This window comes from Aquarana catesbeiana, linkage group LG01 (genome assembly GCF_042186555.1).
Source record: "Aquarana catesbeiana isolate 2022-GZ linkage group LG01, ASM4218655v1, whole genome shotgun sequence".
In the NCBI taxonomy this organism is placed as follows: domain Eukaryota; kingdom Metazoa; phylum Chordata; class Amphibia; order Anura; family Ranidae; genus Aquarana; species Aquarana catesbeiana.
In genome coordinates, this window is record NC_133324.1 from 933,155,049 (window position 1) to 933,173,474 (window position 18,426).

At 44.9% G+C, this 18,426-nt stretch overlaps 1 protein-coding gene across 1 annotated transcript in view; it reads right to left on the reverse strand.

Moving 5' to 3' along the window:
- EXOC6B (exocyst complex component 6B) overlaps nucleotides 1-18,426 on the reverse strand; it is a 443,087-nt gene that overhangs the window by 202,060 nt on the left and 222,601 nt on the right. Inside the window, exons 10-13 of the mRNA XM_073611059.1 lie at nucleotides 16,445-16,491; nucleotides 7,634-7,754; nucleotides 4,960-5,031; nucleotides 2,143-2,240 (exon numbers count right to left, since the gene is read on the reverse strand). Coding sequence (XP_073467160.1) covers nucleotides 2,143-2,240; nucleotides 4,960-5,031; nucleotides 7,634-7,754; nucleotides 16,445-16,491 — 338 coding nt within the window. The remainder of the gene's footprint in view (nucleotides 1-2,142; nucleotides 2,241-4,959; nucleotides 5,032-7,633; nucleotides 7,755-16,444; nucleotides 16,492-18,426) is intronic.

Consider the following 18,426-nt stretch of genomic DNA (forward strand, 5'->3'; position numbering starts at 1 on the left):
CGAATAGTTGGTAAAGGAGGGGGAAAAAGGAAGAGGGGGGGACAAAAAAACTCAATCCCAACACTCTTACTTACAAATAATAGTAGTTTATTATTATTTTTTGTTGGAATATGTGTACATATATGAATTATTAAGGTGTTATATATTGATACTAATATTTTTAAGTATATTTTGTCATTAATTGTATAGTATATCAAAAATTTAAAGGATTGGGATTTTAAAGCTGGATTCCGGCCGGGAAATTTTTTTTTTTTATGTCAGCAGCTACAAACACTGTAGCTGCTGACTTTAAATAAGCACACTTACCTGTCCTGGGTGCCCGCGATGTCAGCCGCCCGAGGCCAACCAGTCCCTCGGCTCTCGGGTCCTGGCACCGCCATCCTAAGGGAAAACTGGCAGTGGAGCCTTACGGCTTCACTGCCCATTTCCTACTGCGCATGCGCGAGTCGTGCAGCGCTTTGTGAATGGGACGCAATGTGTTATGGGACACACACAGTTCCCATAACACACCGCGCCCCATTCCCCAGAAGACAACGCGGGGAGGAGAAGTCTGAAGATCACCGTGGCGTAGGAAGAGGCAGATTAGGAAGACTGCCTAGCAACAGCCATTTCACGTAAGTTAAAAATTATTATTATTTTTTTTTCTCTCCATTTTTTTAGGTATTTTTTTATGCAATTTTTTTTTTCAGTGTGGACCTCCACTTTAAAAGGTGCAGAAACACAAAACATTTTTTTTTTTTTTTTAAATAAAACAATTTTATTTAAGAGACATTAAAATCCATATGTAAACATAAAAAACATGTCCTGAATGACCATACAATAGATAAAAGAATGCAGCCTGATTGAATCTCTACATGTTTCGCCTAATCATTGCCTTCTTCAGGAGAATTGTTATCAGGCACTGTATATATAGTCACTGTATAGTCGATGGATACATTTGAAAAATCTACAAGCTCCAGAGTCATAGGGATGGATCAGTTGGATCAATTGGTAAAACCATAGAGAGAGAGGTAGATAAGTGCTCACTAAGGGTCCATCTGAGGCCAGCAGTTATAGAAAACTCCTCCTAAATACCATAAACTCGTTAATATTCAAGATATCACTTCCCAGATAACAAAGGAAGACACATAGGGTATGTTGATACAGCTCCAATTCGTATACAGCCACCCAAGGAATGCTGCCATGGGAAGATCACCAACTCCATCTCCCTCTCCTGTGCTGGACCATCATGGGAGAGGGAGAGGACGTTGATCTTCCCACGGCAGCATTCCTTGGGTGGCTCTATACAAATTGGAGCTGTATCAACATACCCTATGTGGCTTCCTTTGTTATCTGGGAAGTGAATGTAAACTTGGATATTAACGAGTTTATGGTATTTAGAAGGAGTTTTCTACAACTGCTGGCATGCGATGAATACTAGCTGGCAAGCGATGAATTTCTACAACTGCTGGCATGCGATGCATACTAGCACATTATGGCCTTACCTTGCAAAACAAAACAAAAAACAAACACATACACAGCAGGTTTACTATTGCTTTAAGGTAGAGCTGAAGTTCAAGTGTGGCAATTTTTACATAGTTACATTGGTCTAGCTTGAATCAAAGTACCGTATTTATGTTGCACACCTGTGGGATCCCTGTTGAAGCCTGAAATCACTATTGTAGGCACCGCTACTACAGTGATTTCCACTGTGATGTCACTACCCTGCCTCTCCACCTTGTCCAATCAGGGAACACTTTGCATTCATTGAAAAAATGAAAAGAAAAAAAGAATCTTGGGCATTAAACACATACCTGGGTTTGACAATTACTAGCTTACCCATGCTGGACGCTGTCACTTCTGTGTCCCTGGGACACCCTAATGACATAGCAGCCAGTGTTGGGTTGCATTACAGCGCTGCAGTAGGAGAAGCAGGTATCTGACACACCCAGGGAACTTTATTTAATTTTATTTCATGGAAGACTTTCTTGAGCCTTTTGGCTCTGTACACCATTTCCTGCTCGTCATTTAGGGGTACTTGGTAGGTAGCGATAATGGTTGCCATGCACTTCTTTTATCATCCGTGTGAACCTGATTCAACCTTTACCCATAATGTCTCTTACAAAAGTTATCATGAAAGATGTGTATTGCAGCAGTACCCACCTGAAAACCAGTGCCCACTTCTTCAGTAAGATCTCACTGTACTGATCTCTGACCTCCAGCAACATGTCAAACAGCTGGTTCACTGGGAAGCCATAACCCTGTACATAACAGATCAAATGTCACTATATATATATAAATGCAAATGAATATTAGCTAGGACAGAGTTCTGAAGCATGGACATGGGTTACCTGCAATGTAGATCAGTCCTAGGTTGGGAGGAAGCGGGACACAATGAAAAGCTTTTCTTCTGCTCATATTAACTGTATAGCCGAAATCTCTAAAAGTTTAACTTTACTTTTTGGCATCCTTTTAGGAGGCATGCATGCCTGCAAATGCACTCACACTCCAAATAGGGGGTTTCCTGCTATTAGCTATGGGAGGCTGCCGGCTCCCGCAGCTAATCAGGGTCACTCACATGTAATCCATCGTGCAGCAATCACGAGTGTTCAGCCCTGGATGCAGACCACTGTAGTTGTGGCCACTCAAATTAATCTCTCATGCAGCAATCACATGTGAGTGTTTGGCCCTGGATGCAGACCAGGTAATCTCAGTGGCAACTCACATGTAATCCCTCATGCAGCAATCAAATGCGAGTGTTCGGCTCTGGACGCAGGTCATCTATGCGCAGGAACCCCCACTGGGGTTCTCAAATCTAATCTATTTAAAAAAGATCTAACCCCTTCTGCTGGTTGATCATCCGCTCAAAGTGATGGACTGTGGAACCCCTGTACAAAAAGCCTTGAACTGCATAGCCTTAGATTAACAAGGTGCTACAGCGGTAAAAGCACCTATCATCCTCAGAGGAAGAAGATTGCAAAAAATTTAGCCTTAGGCTGCTTTCATACTGGAGGCGGGGGGTGTTAGTGGTAAAGCCCAGCTCATTTTAGCAGCGCTTTACCAGTGTTATAGCGGCGCTTTTTCGGCCGATAGCGGGGCCGAGGAAAGGGTTAAAATCGCCCGAAAAGTGATGCCGAAGCGATATTCAGGCGCTTTGGCAGTGGTGCCCATCAATTTCAATGACAGGGGCGGTTTAGGAGCGGTGTATACACTTGCTCCCGCACCGCCCCAAAGATGCTGCTTGCAGGACTTTTTTTCCAATCCTGCAAGCGCACCGCCCCAGCGTAAAAGCACTCGGGCTTTCACACCGGGGCTGCAGAAGAGACAGTTTACAGGCGTTTTTTCAGGCGCTTTTTTTAGTGCAAAAACACCTGTAAAACGCCTCAGTGTGAAAGTAGCCTTAACCCTCAGGCAAGCCTTACTCAGCATTAAAGAGCAGCCCCACTTTTCAGAGGAGGGGGGGGGGTTGTCATTTGTTAAATCTGTGTAGGAGGTGGTATCCTAGAGCTGAAAACTTGAGTTTCCTCCCTGGTCCCTACTTTGTTTTTCACCTCCAACCTTACTGTGTTAAACAGATTAGCAGATCTTCATCAAGTCCCCCCTGGACTTTTGGATCAAGGTGTCATTGCCCAATTTCAGTGACAAAACGTTTCCAGGTGTTTAACTCCAATCTGTTTACCATTCCCACACTTAAAGAGGGCATCTACCGCATTCTGAATCTCAGATCCAGACAAAACACAAAAGAAGAGAGAGTGCAAAGCCGCCCTAGGGTAACTCGGCTTTAATATGGTAAAGTCAAAAACACTACAATGGTCAAACTCACATTGTGTGAAGATAGATACAGCATAAGGATTCCAGTGTGGCCTCACTCCTAAAACCACCTCAAGACCTGGAGGGGACCCGAGGAAGGAGGCCTTGCCTCCGAAATGCATTGTCAGGGCAACTGTATGATGTCCTCACTCTCTTTCCCCCCAGTATCCTGCTCGTGTGGGTTTGTGTGTCCTCAGAGAGCAGCGCCGTCTGGACCAGGCGCATGCGCATTAGGATCTGCACATCGAGCGAGGTGGTGGATAGCCTTGGATGTGCTGCCAGGATCCGGGCAACTAGGCTGAACGTCCACGGCTCCCCCTTCCCCTGTCGGCATCTCGAGGTGGGATTTTGGAGTGCGGCCACAGTGGAATCCTTATGCTGTATCTATCTTCACACAATGCGAGTTTGACTATTGTAGTGCTTTTAACTTTACCATATTAAAGCAGAGTTACACTAGGGCGACTTTGCGCTCTCTTGTTTCGTGTTTTGTCTAGATGTGTTCCTGCCATCCAAAGGATCCATAGAGAGCAGAAGCACCCTTTGACTTGTCTAATTATCACCAATAGCCAGCTGGAGGGTTATACTAAACTGTTGATCAACGCACCTGCTAGTTTTTTCTCGTGTGTATTTTTTATCTTGAATCTCAGATATGAATGTATTCATTTGAGTCCAAAATTTTAACATGGGATCCACCAAATCTGCTGCCTTCCCTCACGAAGAAGATTGTCTGGCCATCAAAGATGCTTACCTACATGTCCCTACCACCTTTCCAGCGCAACAGCAAATCTTACACTGATTTGGGGACCCTACACTACCAAATTGTGGCCCTGCCCTTTTGTTTGCCCTTTGGGTATTTATTTACCAAGGTGATGGCCCCAGTTGTGCTCCCATGAAATCCCTTACTGGTTTCTCTGGGATTCAATGTTGCCGTTCTTTGTAGTAAAGTATATCTGGAGCCAATTTTTTTTTTACACTTAGACTTTTGTTTTTGTTTGCAATCTGTGTTCAATTGGAGTGGATTTTTTTTTTTTATTATCATTTCTTATACCTACATCGAAAAGTTAGCGGTAATCTCCCCAGGCTGTTAACCCTTTCCTTCCCAATTAGAAAACAAAAAACAAAAAACTTTTGACTTTAGATACACACAAAAGGGTTGTGAGTGCAACATACCTGCAATGTGTCGGCAAAATGCACAATAAGGTTCTTGAGGTCCAGAACAAGGTTGGGATCAGAACAATAAGACTAAAAATAAATAAGAAAGACAGGTTGATAGCATATGAAGTCAGCCATAAACACTATCAAAGTTTTATAATAGTTGGCACTTGTTCCTTGCAGTATCAGAATCCTACTGATATGGTAACAACTTCTGATCAAATGGATGTCAAAATATCCTTTTACAATGTAATGCTCTGAGTATAATGAAGCTTAGACATTTCTAGGATGGTTTATAAAACAGTAGAAAGAAGCCCATTGACTGATGTGGTAAGTCTGCACATTTTATTCTATCAGATATTTGGTTTTTGTGAGGCCCCGTGTTCCATGGAAGATTCACCACTTTTTACAAGGTTTGTTCCATTTAAAGTGGACCTGTAGTAAGTCAGAGAACATAGTATTTACATATTATTAATGTGCAGTGATTACGTTTTACTGTGAACCTGAATTCAAAAAGTAAAGATTTTCTATGTTATAGGAAACATTTAGGAATTGTAATTGTGCTTAAGCAAGCCAACCCTGATTTTTTTTTTCTTCTTTGTGAATTCCTGATGAAAAATAGCTATGCACTTCCTCTGCCTACAACATCATGGCTATACATCTGCAGTATGAGATCTAAATTGCTGTTGCCTCAGACTGTTAGCCTCACCAGATTTAGTCATGTCACAACAGCCTTATTGGAAAGAAAGCTGCACCTCAGGTTCTGCAATGTAAGAAAATTTCAGACACTAAGCTGAATCTGGAGGACCTGCAACGTGATGATCTCCCAAAGAGAAAGCCGCCTCTGAGGACCTGCAATGTAAGGATCTCCTGGAGAGAAAGTTGTCCCCTAAGACCTGCAATGTAAGGATCTCTTAACGAAAAAGCTGCACCCGAGGACCTGCAATGTGATGATCTCCCAAAGAAAAAGCTGCACCTGGGGACCTGAAATGTGGGGATCTCCGAAAGAAAAAGCTTCACCTGAGGACCTGCAATGTAAGGATTTCCCAGAGAGAAGGCTGCTTCTGAGAGGACCTGTAATGGATCTCCTAGAGAGAAAACTGCGCCTGGGGACCTGCAATGTGAGGATCTCCAATCCTGGAGAAAAAGCTGCACCTGAGGACTTGCAATGCGGGGATCTCTCGAAGAGAAAGCTGCACCTGAGGACCTGCAATGTAAGGATTTCCCCAGAGAGAAGGCTGCTTCTGGGAGGACCTGAAATGGATCTCCTAGAGAGAAAGCTGCACCTGAGGACCTTCAATGTGAGGATCTTCATCCTGGAGGGAAAGCTGCATCTGAGGCCCTGAAATGCAAGGATCTCCCAGAGAGGAAGCTGCATCTGAGAACCTGATATGCGCAGATCTCCCAGAGAGAAAGCTGCACCTGAAGACCTGCAATGCAGCCGAGAACCTGCAATGCAAGTAATGTGAGGATCTCCTGGAGAAAAAGCAACACCTGAGGACCTGCAATGCAAGGATCTCCCTCCCAGAGAGAAAGCTGCACCTGAGGAAATGCAAAGTGAGGATCTCCCAGAGAGAAAGCAGCTTCTGGAAAACCTGCAATGTAGAGATCTCCTTGCCTTTACTTTATACATTTCGTAGATGCGTGCTTTCGGCACCTCTCCTCTTTCAAGATGGCCAGTTCCACACAGAAACACAGTGCAAAACAAGGCATGGTAAGTCAGTAATGGGGAAAAGATCAGCTGCAGGGAGACCACAGGGAATACTGGCAACTAATCCTTTGCTCTCTATTTGCCTTTATGGGCACAGCTTCTGTAACTTGGGTCCTCTTTAAAACAAGCCCTCACTGACTCACATTTTCCTACATGTAGAAGTGATTTGGCAGCTTTACAGCCACCTGATTCACTTCTACTGTGTAGTTGGCAGCCAGGAGTAAAAATGTAAACTAATGTTATGTACATGCCAGTGCTGCTGCTGATAGTTAACCTTGGGAGCTACTTTTACTTTAAGTGTAACTAAACCCACAACAGTAAAATCAGTCTGTATACGCAGTAAAGCATTCTTGTTATACTCACTGTGGAACCTAAACTAAAGAGTTCATCATCTGTATTGTGTAAAAATGCTGTTTGATCCTGTCTTCTCTGATCTTCCCCTTCTTTCACTGTCCCCAAACCATCTCCTGCTATAACAGAGCCTTGGCACGCTGCACATGCTCAGTTTGGCATGTATTGCTAGAGAGTTTTTTTTCTTTCTTGGGAGAGTGCATGTGATCAGCACAGGGCCAATCAGCACTGCCCAGACAGAAGGTCAGGGGTTCTGCTGCCTCATAGGATAGTCAGAGGAGAATGAAAACCCCTCCTACAAGCTTTAACCAGAGACTGATTAAAGCCACAAGACTGCTATATACTGCTGATGAGAAAAGGTATTTAGCAGTTTATATTCAATAAAATAATGGCATTTCCATGTTCTGTGTACATGGGGGAGATACATAGTGAATGCAGGGTTCAGAGTTTAGTAACACTTTAACTCCGTAGGACTGCTTCCAGAAAAGGTATTTCTAGATTCACAAAATATAAAATGGCAACAAATATTTATAATACGTTCTTGTAGAATGTTGATCCATGAAGTTGTGCAAATTTTTGGTATCTACAATACATTAAATTAAGGATATTTAAAATTCAGAAATCATTTACCGAATGTGTTCGCAAAGCCGCCATGGTCTTTGACAGCGCCAAATTCCAGAGCTCATCAATGTACGCTCGATTCACCAATCCAACTGTTGTATGTAGGATGTGATCTTCTACCACAAAGAACCTGATAGACACCAAAACAAGCAATGCAAATATTTAAAGGGGAATTCCTTCCCATTGCTTCTATGAAGTGCACATTGTATATAACCTACTTTTCAGTACTTTTTATTATTTTGCTTTATAATCAACAAAACAGAATGCTTTTCTTCAATAAAGAGCAAACATTTACAACCTGAGATTTATTATTGTCCCTCACTGACTGGTGTAGGAAAGCTGTAGCAAAAGTGAGACAGAGCTGCCAAACCTTCTCAAGAACATATTTAGTTGCAATGGACCACAGATCCCGTCCTACTCAAACAGACCCAACTGCAGGATGGAATCCTTTAACAAATGCACCCAAAAAAAGCAATATTTTATCTTTTAACAGGAACGGGGTGTGGAATTCCAGGGTTGTCACCCGCTGGACAGGGTAGGCCCTCATTCACACGAGCATCTTGCGTTTGTTTTATTTAAATGCAGGAGAATCTGATCTTTGGACAATAAACGTTAAACAAAGTAGAACTTGATCTGAAAAGTATAAGTGTACTTGTGCTGACATGCACATTCACAGTACCTATTTAGGCCCGGGCACACAGATTTCATTTCTTTTTTCTAATTACTGCTACATCGATGTCACTGGTGCATGCGCAGTATGCTCTGCATTCAGGGCACCCATGTATGCCATGATGGCAGAGTGCTGTGCCATGATATGCATGCGAGGGAGTGACACCTTTGTGGTCTGGCCATTCAAACTCTTGGACAGTGCGAACCAGAAAGAAATACCAGGAGAAGATGGAAGTGCCACAAGTGGTGACAGAATAGTGCTGAAGGATTCTTTTGAAAGGCAAGTCGGTCACAATGTACTAGTTGGCAAGTGGAAATTAGCTGAGGGCGAGTGTGACTGGCCTGACAGTTTCCTGGCTGATCGCTTCTGCCTTTTTTTTTACAGGGCATGAGAGCGGTCCATGGGGCAATTGCCTCCCTACCCCCCCCCCCCCCCCCCGGGCTGCACTGATGCCCTGTAAAAAAAAGGCTGCACCGCTTCTGCCAGAAGAGATCAGCTAGGAAACTTGTCAGGAGGAGAGCCAGCCGCACCACATAGAGCGGGGATCTCCCGCTGTGACACAGCTTAGAAATAAAATGCTGGTCGCTTTCAAAGCCCACCTCCTCTGATAGACAGCACACTGGTCCAATGCCGGTCCAGCAGGTGGGACTTTGACAGTGATCGGCATTTCATCTCCAAGCTGTGTCACAGCGAGAGATCCCCGCTCTGTTTGATCTGGCCAGCAATCCTCCAGATTCCTCCCTGTGATCCATGCTGTACCAATGAGGCTGCACCGGTGGGCACTAATGAGGCTGCACCGGTGGGCACAGATGAGGCTGCACCGGTGGGCACAGATGAGGCTGCACCGGTGGGCACAGATGAGGCTGCACCGGTGGGCACAGATGAGGCTGCACCGGTGGGCACAGATGAGGCTGCACCGGTGGGCACAGATGAGGCTGCACCGGTGGGCACAGATGAGGCTGCACCGGTGGGCACAGATGAGGCTGCACCGGTGGGCACAGATGAGGCTGCACCGGTGGGCACAGATGAGGCTGCACCGGTGGGCACAGATGAGGCTGCACCGGTGGGCACAGATGAGGCTGCACCGGTGGGCACAGATGAGGCTGCACCGGTGGGCACAGATGAGGCTGCACCGGTGGGCACAGATGAGGCTGCACCGGTGGGCACAGATGAGGCTGCACCGGTGGGCACAGATGAGGCTGCACCGGTGGGCACAGATGAGGCTGCACTGGTGGGCACAGATGAGGCTGCACCGGTGGGCACAGATGAGGCTGCATCGGTGGGCACTGATGACCACTGAAATGCTGCACTGATGAGGCGGCAATGATGGGCACTGATAAGCTGCAATAATAAGGCAGCACTGATATGCTGTCCTGATGGGCACTGATATGCTTTAGGTTAATATTTTTAAAGTTGTTAATGTTTATATCTGTAACTTAATTCTGTATAAAACATTTAACAGTGTCATTATGTGCGATAATTTAAGAGGGCATGTTTAGGGGCGGAATTAGGGTAGGGGTTGGGTGGGGCAACTGGTGGCTACTAGCTCAGGACTTGAAAATTTGAGCCCTGGACTAGTAACATTATGGCACAAACCTACATGGGGTCCATTTAAAAAACAAAAACAAAAGTCTTTTATAGAAATAAATACTGCTTTAAGCTTTGAAAATCAAAGATAGAAACCTCAGAGGAAGAAGACTGCAAAGTCTTTACCCTCTTGAACTGTTAAGAAATCTCTCTATTCTGTTTCTCACCTCCAACCTTACTGTGTCACCAAACAGATTAGCTGATCTCCATCAAGCTCTCTCCGTTCTTTTGGATTAAGATAGGATTGCCTCAATTTCTGTGACAAAATGGTTCCAGGTGTTTAACTCCAATCTGTTTACAAGCCTAAAAGGTGGCATTCATCTTATTCTGAATCTCAGATCTGAATGTATTCCTTCGAGCCCAAAAATGTAATATGGCATCCACCAAATCTGTTGCCTCCCTTCGCATCAAAGTTGCTTACCTACATGTCCATATCTTTCCAGTGCATCAGCTATTCCAACACCCTGCAGTACCAGTCTGTGGGCCTTGTCTTCTGGCCTTTTGTCTGCACCTTGGGTATTCACCAAGGTGCTGGCCCCAGTTGTGATTCCATGGAATCCCTTAGGCCAGTGGTCATCAACCCTGTCCTCAGGACCCACTAACAGGTCAGGTTTTATGTATTACCTTGGGGAGATGCAGACTAGAATACTGCAATCACTGAGCAGTAAATGATATCACCTGTGATGTATTTCAGTGATCTTGCAAACCTGGCCTGTTAGTGGGCCCTGAGGACAGGGTTGATGACCACTGCCTCAGGCTACATGCACACTAGCCTACCCTGACCGCTCCCTGTTGCAGCCATATTCTGGGGGGGTAATATGTTCCAAGCATCTGCCAATCAGAAAGAATTTGAGATCAAGACATTCTTCAATTGCAATACCAATTATGTTATATACTTTGTCACTTGCAGTTTATGCTAGGTTCAAATCGTGGGCATAACAACAAGGCGATTAAGAGGCCATTTCTATGAGCACAGCTATATAGTGTACAAAAAAAAAAAAAAAAAAAAAAAAACAACTAATATAGCAAAAGTGAAAAGTGAACTTATTCTTTAAGTTCATCCTAAAAGATGTTCTGTAGGGTTGAGGTCAGGGCTCTGTGCAGGACATTACAGTTCCTCCACCCCAAACCATGTCTTTATAGATTCAAACAAGGAAAACGCCGCTCCAGGTGAGCATTCACTACAGTCCAGATGCACTGGGTGCAAGCCACGGCTCGCCACCGATGATCACTAGAAAGAAAAGAACGGCTGCACACCACAGAAACGTTCCAACGATTTTATTCCAAAAATAGCAAATGACAGCCAACATATTCTAAAAATAGCAAATGACAGCCAAAATATTCCAAAAATAGCAAATGACAGCCAAAATATTCCAAAAATAGCAATTGACAGACTGTCATTGGCTGTCATTTGCTATTTTTGGAATAAAGTCTTTGGAACGTTCCTGTGGTGTGCAGCCGTTCTTTTCTTTATAGAGCTGGCTTTCTGCACTGGGGTACAGTCATTCTGGAACAGAAAAGGGCCTTCACCAAACAGTCTAAAATGTCTTTGTATGTTGTAGCATGAACAGTGCCCTTCCAAAGACACATCTGAACTGGAGGGATGTCCACGTGGTTTTGGCTGAATAGGTAGGTGTAATACTCAGGTATTAACAAATCGTTGCCCACATAGGGTATAAGAAAGCAGTACAGGACTGTGTGCTAGCAACCGCACATGCCTGACATGCCTTTTTTTTGTGTTTTTAGCCTTTAACTCTTTACAGAAACAGAGGTTTCAGACTCATTAATGCAGTCACAGTGGCCCCACAGAGTCTGCGGCGGAGAGAGGGAGATACGGTTGAAAGGCAGTGCAAGGGGGCAATCCCTGACTCTGAAACGTATCAACATGAAGGATTGTTTAATGAAGAAACATGCGTTTAATTAGCCGGCAATTACAATGTTATTATAACCTATCTGCTGAAATCGGGCTGGAGCATGGCAGCTTTGATTGGGAATAGCAGGATAGCAGTCAGGAGGAAAACAAGCAGTGTGTGGGTAGTAACATGACCCCGGCGATCATGGGCAAAGGGTGTGTGACGCAGGAAGCTTGCACATGGCGTTTCAGGTATGTAGCCGACATATGACACAGGCCTGCCATGCAGCTTTTATGTGTATGATAGGGATCAGCTGATGTCTGCTTGGTGCATGGATATCAACTTATAGGAGAGGAAGCCAAAAACACTGTCATGATGATCGAAACTACTATGGAAAATGCCATTCCACAGTAAATTGAGGGGAAAGTGCTGTTTATTTTTACTGAATGCATATTTTATTGTACAAGAAAGTGGAATAAAAGTTAGTATTTTTTTTTTTTTTATGCTGACAAGTAGGTTTTTCTTCACAGAAGAGACTCTGCATGTCCCATCTGTTATAAATGTTTTTCTACATCATGGGGGTCCAACCAGCATCCATCCAGATGTGGCAGGACTACAAGCTCCACCATGCCTGTGCCTTTTGGAGCCAGGTCCCATCATGTCTCTGCCTTTGGGAGCCAAGTCCCATCATGTCCCTGTCTTTGGGAGCCAAGTGCCATCATGTCCCTGCCTTTGGGAGCCAAGTGCCATCATGTCCCTGCCTTTGGGAGCCAAGTGCCATCATGTCCCTGCCTTTGGGAGCCAAGTGCCATCATGCCCCTGCCTTTGGGAGCCAAGTCCCATCATGCCCCTGCCTTTGGGAGCCAAGTGCCATCATGCCCCTGCCTTTGGGAGCCAAGTCCCATCATGCCCCTGCCTTTGGGAGCCAAGTCCCATCATGTCTCTGCCTTTGGGAGCCAAGACCCATCACTTCTCTGCCTTTGGGAGCCAGGTCCCATCACGTCTCTGCCTTTGGGAGCCAAGTCCCTTCATGTCTCTGCCTTTGGGAGCCAAGTCCCATCACGTCTCTGCCTTTGGGAGCCAAGTCCCATCACGTCTCTGCCTTTGGGAGCCAAGTCCCAGCATGTCTCTGCCTTTGGGAGCCAAGTCCCAGCATGTCTCTGCCTTTGGGAGCCAAGTCCCAGCATGTCTCTGCCTTTGGGAGTCATACTTGCAACTGTCAACCTTGCAATGCCTCAAGGGACTTTCCTTGCAATGCCTCATGTGTCCTGTAGTTCTGCAACAAGCTGAAGGGCCGCAGGTTGGACACCCATGCTCTACACACAGCTCAGTGTACAGTCTCGGCATGGTTTTGTTCCAGGATGAAGTAACTCTAATGTGCATGCATGGCAATTATGTAATCGGAGCCCAGTCAATCAAAAAGCCAAAGACTTTGAGCACAGAGGACAAGAAGAAAATGGGAGCGCCAGTGACAGAGGGCAGCATCTCTCCTACATCCACAGACCTTGCTGCACCTCTGCTACACCCCAGACTCTGCTGCATTGGGCAGCATCTCCCCTTTATCCACAAACCCTGCTGCACCTCTGCTGCATTGAGCAGCATCTCCACTACACCCACAGACCCTGCTGCATCTCTGCTACAACCCAGACTCTGCTGCATTGGGCTTAACTACATCCGCAGACTATGCTGCACCACCACTACTCCCCGGCACTCACAGCCTTTGACATCTCAGGAAGTGTGGGTCAAGCAGTAACCAGCCCAAACTGTAAAGTCTTGCTTTTTTTTCTATAAAGATAACAAGCACGTTATACTTACCTGATCTGTGCAGTGGTTTTGCACAGAGCAGCCCAAATCCTCCTCTTCGCGGGTCCCTCTTCTGTGATCCTGGCCCCTCCCTCCTGTTGAGTGCCCCCACAGCAGCTTGCTTTGAGGGCACCAACGCCGAGCTGCAGCTCTGTGTATACATTCAGACACAAAAGCTGTGGTTCGGCCCGGCCCCATCTCTCTCCTGATTGGCTAAGTGACTTTGATTGACATCAGCGGGAGCCAATGGCACTGTGGCTGTGTCACAGCCAATCATGAGAAGTCCCGGATGGCCTAGACACTCGTGGACATCGCTAGGTCTCCGGTAGGTATTAGGGGGAACTGCTGCACACAAAAGGCTACTTATCTTAATGCATAGAATGCATTAAGATAAAAAACCTTCTGCCTTTACAACCACTTGCCGACCAGCCGCCGTCATTATACTGCAGCAAGTTGACACTTTCTCGCGAGCCGTCCTAGCTATACGTCCGCTCCTTTAAGCGGGATAGCCAGCTGCACTGCGGGGGTGCCGATGCTCGTGGCCGACGGTCGCGATGACCGCCGGCCAAGAGCGATTGCGGGAACGAGAGGCAGAACAGGGACGTGTGTGTGTGTAAACACACAAATCCCTGTTCTGTTCTGTGAGGAGAGACAGATCGTGAGTTCTTAACAGCTAGGAACAACGATCTGTCATCTCCTATAGTCAGTCCCCTCCCCCTACAGTTAGAACACACAGTCAAGGAACACAGTTAACCCCTTGATCGCCCCCTAGCGTTAACCCCTTCCCTGCCAGTGACATTTATACAGTAAACAGTGCATTTTTATAGCACTGATCGCTGCATAATTGTCAATCCTGTCAAAAAGTGTCCGATGTGTCCGCCATGTCGCAGTCACGATAAAAAAAAATTTTTTAAAAATCGCAGATCGCCGCCATTACTAGTAAAAAAAAATAATAATAAAAATGCCATAAATCTATCCCCTATTTTGTAGACGCTATAACTTTCACGCAAACCAGTCAATATACGCTTATTGCGATTTTTATTACCATAAATAAGAATACATATCGCCCTAAACTTAGAAAAAAAATTAGCTTTTTTAAAAAAAAATTGGGGAAATTTATTAAAGCAAAAAGTACAAAATATTGTGTTTTTTTCAAAATTTTCGCTCTTTTTTTGTTTATAGCGCAAAAAATAAAAACCGCAGAGATGATCAAATACCACCAAAAGAAAGCTCTATTTGTGGGAAAAAAACTACGTCACTTTTGTTTGGGTGCAACGCCGCACGACCGCGCAATTGTCAGTTAAAGCGACGCGGTGCCGCATCTCAAAAAATGCTCTGGTCATTGTGCAGCCAAATCTTCTGGGGCTGAAGTGGTTAAAGTAGAACTATAGGCAACCTTTTTTTCCATTTTGGACAAAGCAAGGGGGGGTTATAATAACCCCTGTCTAATTGTTGGAATTTTCCTTCACTTCCTGTCCCATAGCTGAACAGGAAGTGAGAGGAAATCCCTGCAAATTAAGGGAATTCCTTGCCACCCCCCCCCCCAACCCCCCCCCCCAACCCACCAGAACTAGTGTCCCCATTGGAAGATTTCCCCTCTATTACTTTTCTGGGGAAAACCCAAAATTGGGGATTTTTACTTTCACTTTCAATGATAATGGTAAATAGGACAAATGGAGAGGGTGAATCTCCTTAACCGGGGCACAAACAGCACTAAAAACTGAAATCTCAACTCTATCCAACACTAGAAAAAAAAAGTTGTGCCTTTAGTTATACTTTAAGTGAAATGTGTTTTGCTTTGCACACATACATGGTCTTTATAAAAGCTAGCAAGAATGTTCCTGCTTAATCATAATGGAATGTTGTGGATTAAATCTGTGAAGGAATAGCAGGAAACATGCTCAATAGGTCACGCTGTGTATGAGCAAACTCAGCATCATCAGTGCCAACATGCAGTTGTCCCACGTGAATTGAGACCAAGAACTGAGCTATCACATGACTGCTGATCGCTCAGTTCTCGGTCTGCTCCAAGGGGAGAGCAGTGAACTCAGTCACCGCTCTGCTTCTCAAGAGTTTACTGGAGCACCGGGCTGGGGAGGAAGTGTGCGCAGCTGTATTCAACGCACTGAAAGGCAGAGCCAACTGTCAGGTAGCCAAGTGGATCCCAACAATAACTGATTCTGCGTCACAGGTGAACACAGGTAAGTGCACTCCTTAGACCCAAAGTTCTCTTAAAGGGGTTGAAAAGGTTCGTGTTTTTTCACCTTCATGCATCCTATGCATGAAGGTGAAAATACACCTGGCAGTCACCGACCCCCCATTTTACTTACCTGAACCCCTTCATTCAGTCGGCGGGGACACACTGTCTCTCTCTCCACGGGCTCCCAGCTCTTGATTGGATAGATTGATAACAGCGCAGCCATTGGCTCCTGCTGCTGTCAATCAAATCCAATGACGCAGGCGCCGGGGGGGCGAGGCCGAGTCCTGCATTCTGCCTCTATGGACGCCAAATGCTGGAGCGCGCCCGTAAGGTAATCCCACGAGAGAGCGCTTCTCCCAGGAGGTTATCTGATGCGGGGAGGAGCCGCCGAGGGACCTCAGAAGACGAGGTTCAGGGCCACTCTGTTCAAAAAGGTGCTGCACAGTGGAGGCAAGTATGATAAGTTTGTTATTTAAAAAAAAAAATAAAATAAGAAACTACCCTTACAATCACTTTAACTACATAACGCTTTCTATGAAAACAATGTAATGAGGATTCCACCAAAAGGTGAAAAATGTGGCAAAGTCTAAACCGGGAAAAAATAAAATCTCCAACTGCAATATGGAAGTGAAAATCTAATTTGCTATTGCGGAGAAATAGCCTGTCAGAGTTAGCAGGTTTCGCATACCTATGTTTGGACTACTTACCCTACGATTTGATGGAAGTATTTCCTATATCCATCCAAAGTCTCATGCTGGAAGAGAGAAGACAACAATGTAAGCCTCTGCAATCAATACACAACTGCTGCACTGTGGGTCATGTTAAAGAGTCAGCCTGCTCAAAAAGTGATATTAAATTTAAAGGCGGAGTTTAGTAGAATAATATACCTTTCACCTTCCTATATCTCCTGAGGGTTCAGATGGCAAGATCCCATGGCCATAGCCTGTGCAAACATCGCAGTGCTGGTCCCCAATATATATATAGTGGGGAACAAAATTATTTGATACCCTGCAGATTTTGTACCTTTGCCCACTTGCAAAAAAATTTAGGGTCTATTATTGTTATCATAGGTGTATTTTAAATGATAGAGACAGAATATCAACCAAAAATCCAGAAAAAAAAATGATACAGATGTTATAAACAGAGTTGCAGTTCAGTTTGATCCCCTACCAACCAACAATAATTCTGGCTCCCACAGACCGGCTACAGTATGTCCTCATGTGCTACACAGATTAGTCCTGTCAGTTTAAGAAGGTGCTTCTAACGACAACTCGTTATGTGTATAAAAGACACTTGTCCACAGAATCTCTTTCTTTCACTCAAACCTCACCATCATGGGCAAGACCAAAGATCTGTCAAAGGACATCAGGGATCGAAGATTGTAGACCTGCACAAGGCTGGAATGGGCTACAAGACCATCAGCAAGAAGCTTGATGAGAAGGAGAAAACTGTTGGAGCGATTATTCACAAATAGAAGAAATACAAAATAACCATCAATCACCCTCGGTCTGGAGGGCCATGCAAAATTTCACCTCTAAGGATGATCATGAGAAAAGCGAGAGACCAGCCCAGAACTACACAGGAGGAGCTTGTGAATGATCTCAAGGCAGTTGGGACCACAGTCAACAAACAAACCATTGGTAACACTATACATTGCCATGGATTGAAATCCTGCAACACCCACAAGGTCCCCCTCCAGAGGAAGACACATTTACAGGCCCTTCTAAAGTTTGACAGTGAACATCTAAATAACGCAGAGAAGGATTGGGAGAAAAGGCTGTGGTCAGATGAGACCAAAATGTGTCTCTTTGGCATTAACTCGACTCGCCGTGTTTGGAGGAAGAAAAATGCTGACTATGACCCTAAGAACACCATCCCTACAGTCAAGCATGGAGGTAGAAACATTATGCTTTGGGGCTGTTTTTCTGCTAAAGGTACAGGCCGACTTTGCTGCATTGAGGGGTCAATGGACGGGGCCATATATTGTAAAATCCTGGCTGAGGGAAGACGATTCTCATCCAAAACACCGAAGATGGGTCGGGGATGGGTCTTCCAGCATGACAATGACCCAAAAAATACCACCAAGGCAACAAAGCAGCAGCTGAAGAAGCAGCACAATAAGGTCATGGAGTGGCCTAGCCAGTCTAGATCTTAATCCTATAGAAAATGTATGGAGGGAGCTGAAACTTCGAGTTACGAAGAGACAGCCAAGAAATCCTGAAGGTTTAGAGAAGATCTGTAAAGAAGAGTGGACCAAAATCCCTCCTGAGATGTGTGCAAAACTGGTAACCAATTACAAGAAACGTTTGAGCTCTGTGCTTGCCAACAAGGGTTTTGCCACCAAGTACTAAGTCATGTTTTCAAATACTTATTTTACTCACTGAGCTGCAACTCAATTTATAACATTTGTATCATGTGTTTATTCTGGATTTTTGGTTGTTGATATTCTATCATTTAAAATACACCTATGATAAAAATTATAGACCCTTCATTTCTTTGTAAGTGGGCAAACTTACAAAATCTGCAGGGGATCAAATAGATCTTTTCCCCACTGTAATGAATAAAAATCCAGCAGGAATTGTGGGAACCCTCATAATGGGAACAGGTGGTGTGCAGACCAAAGAAGTCAGTGTAGAAATCTTACCAGTAGGGCCCACGAGAAATAGAAAGAACTGTGAGGTGATTTCTC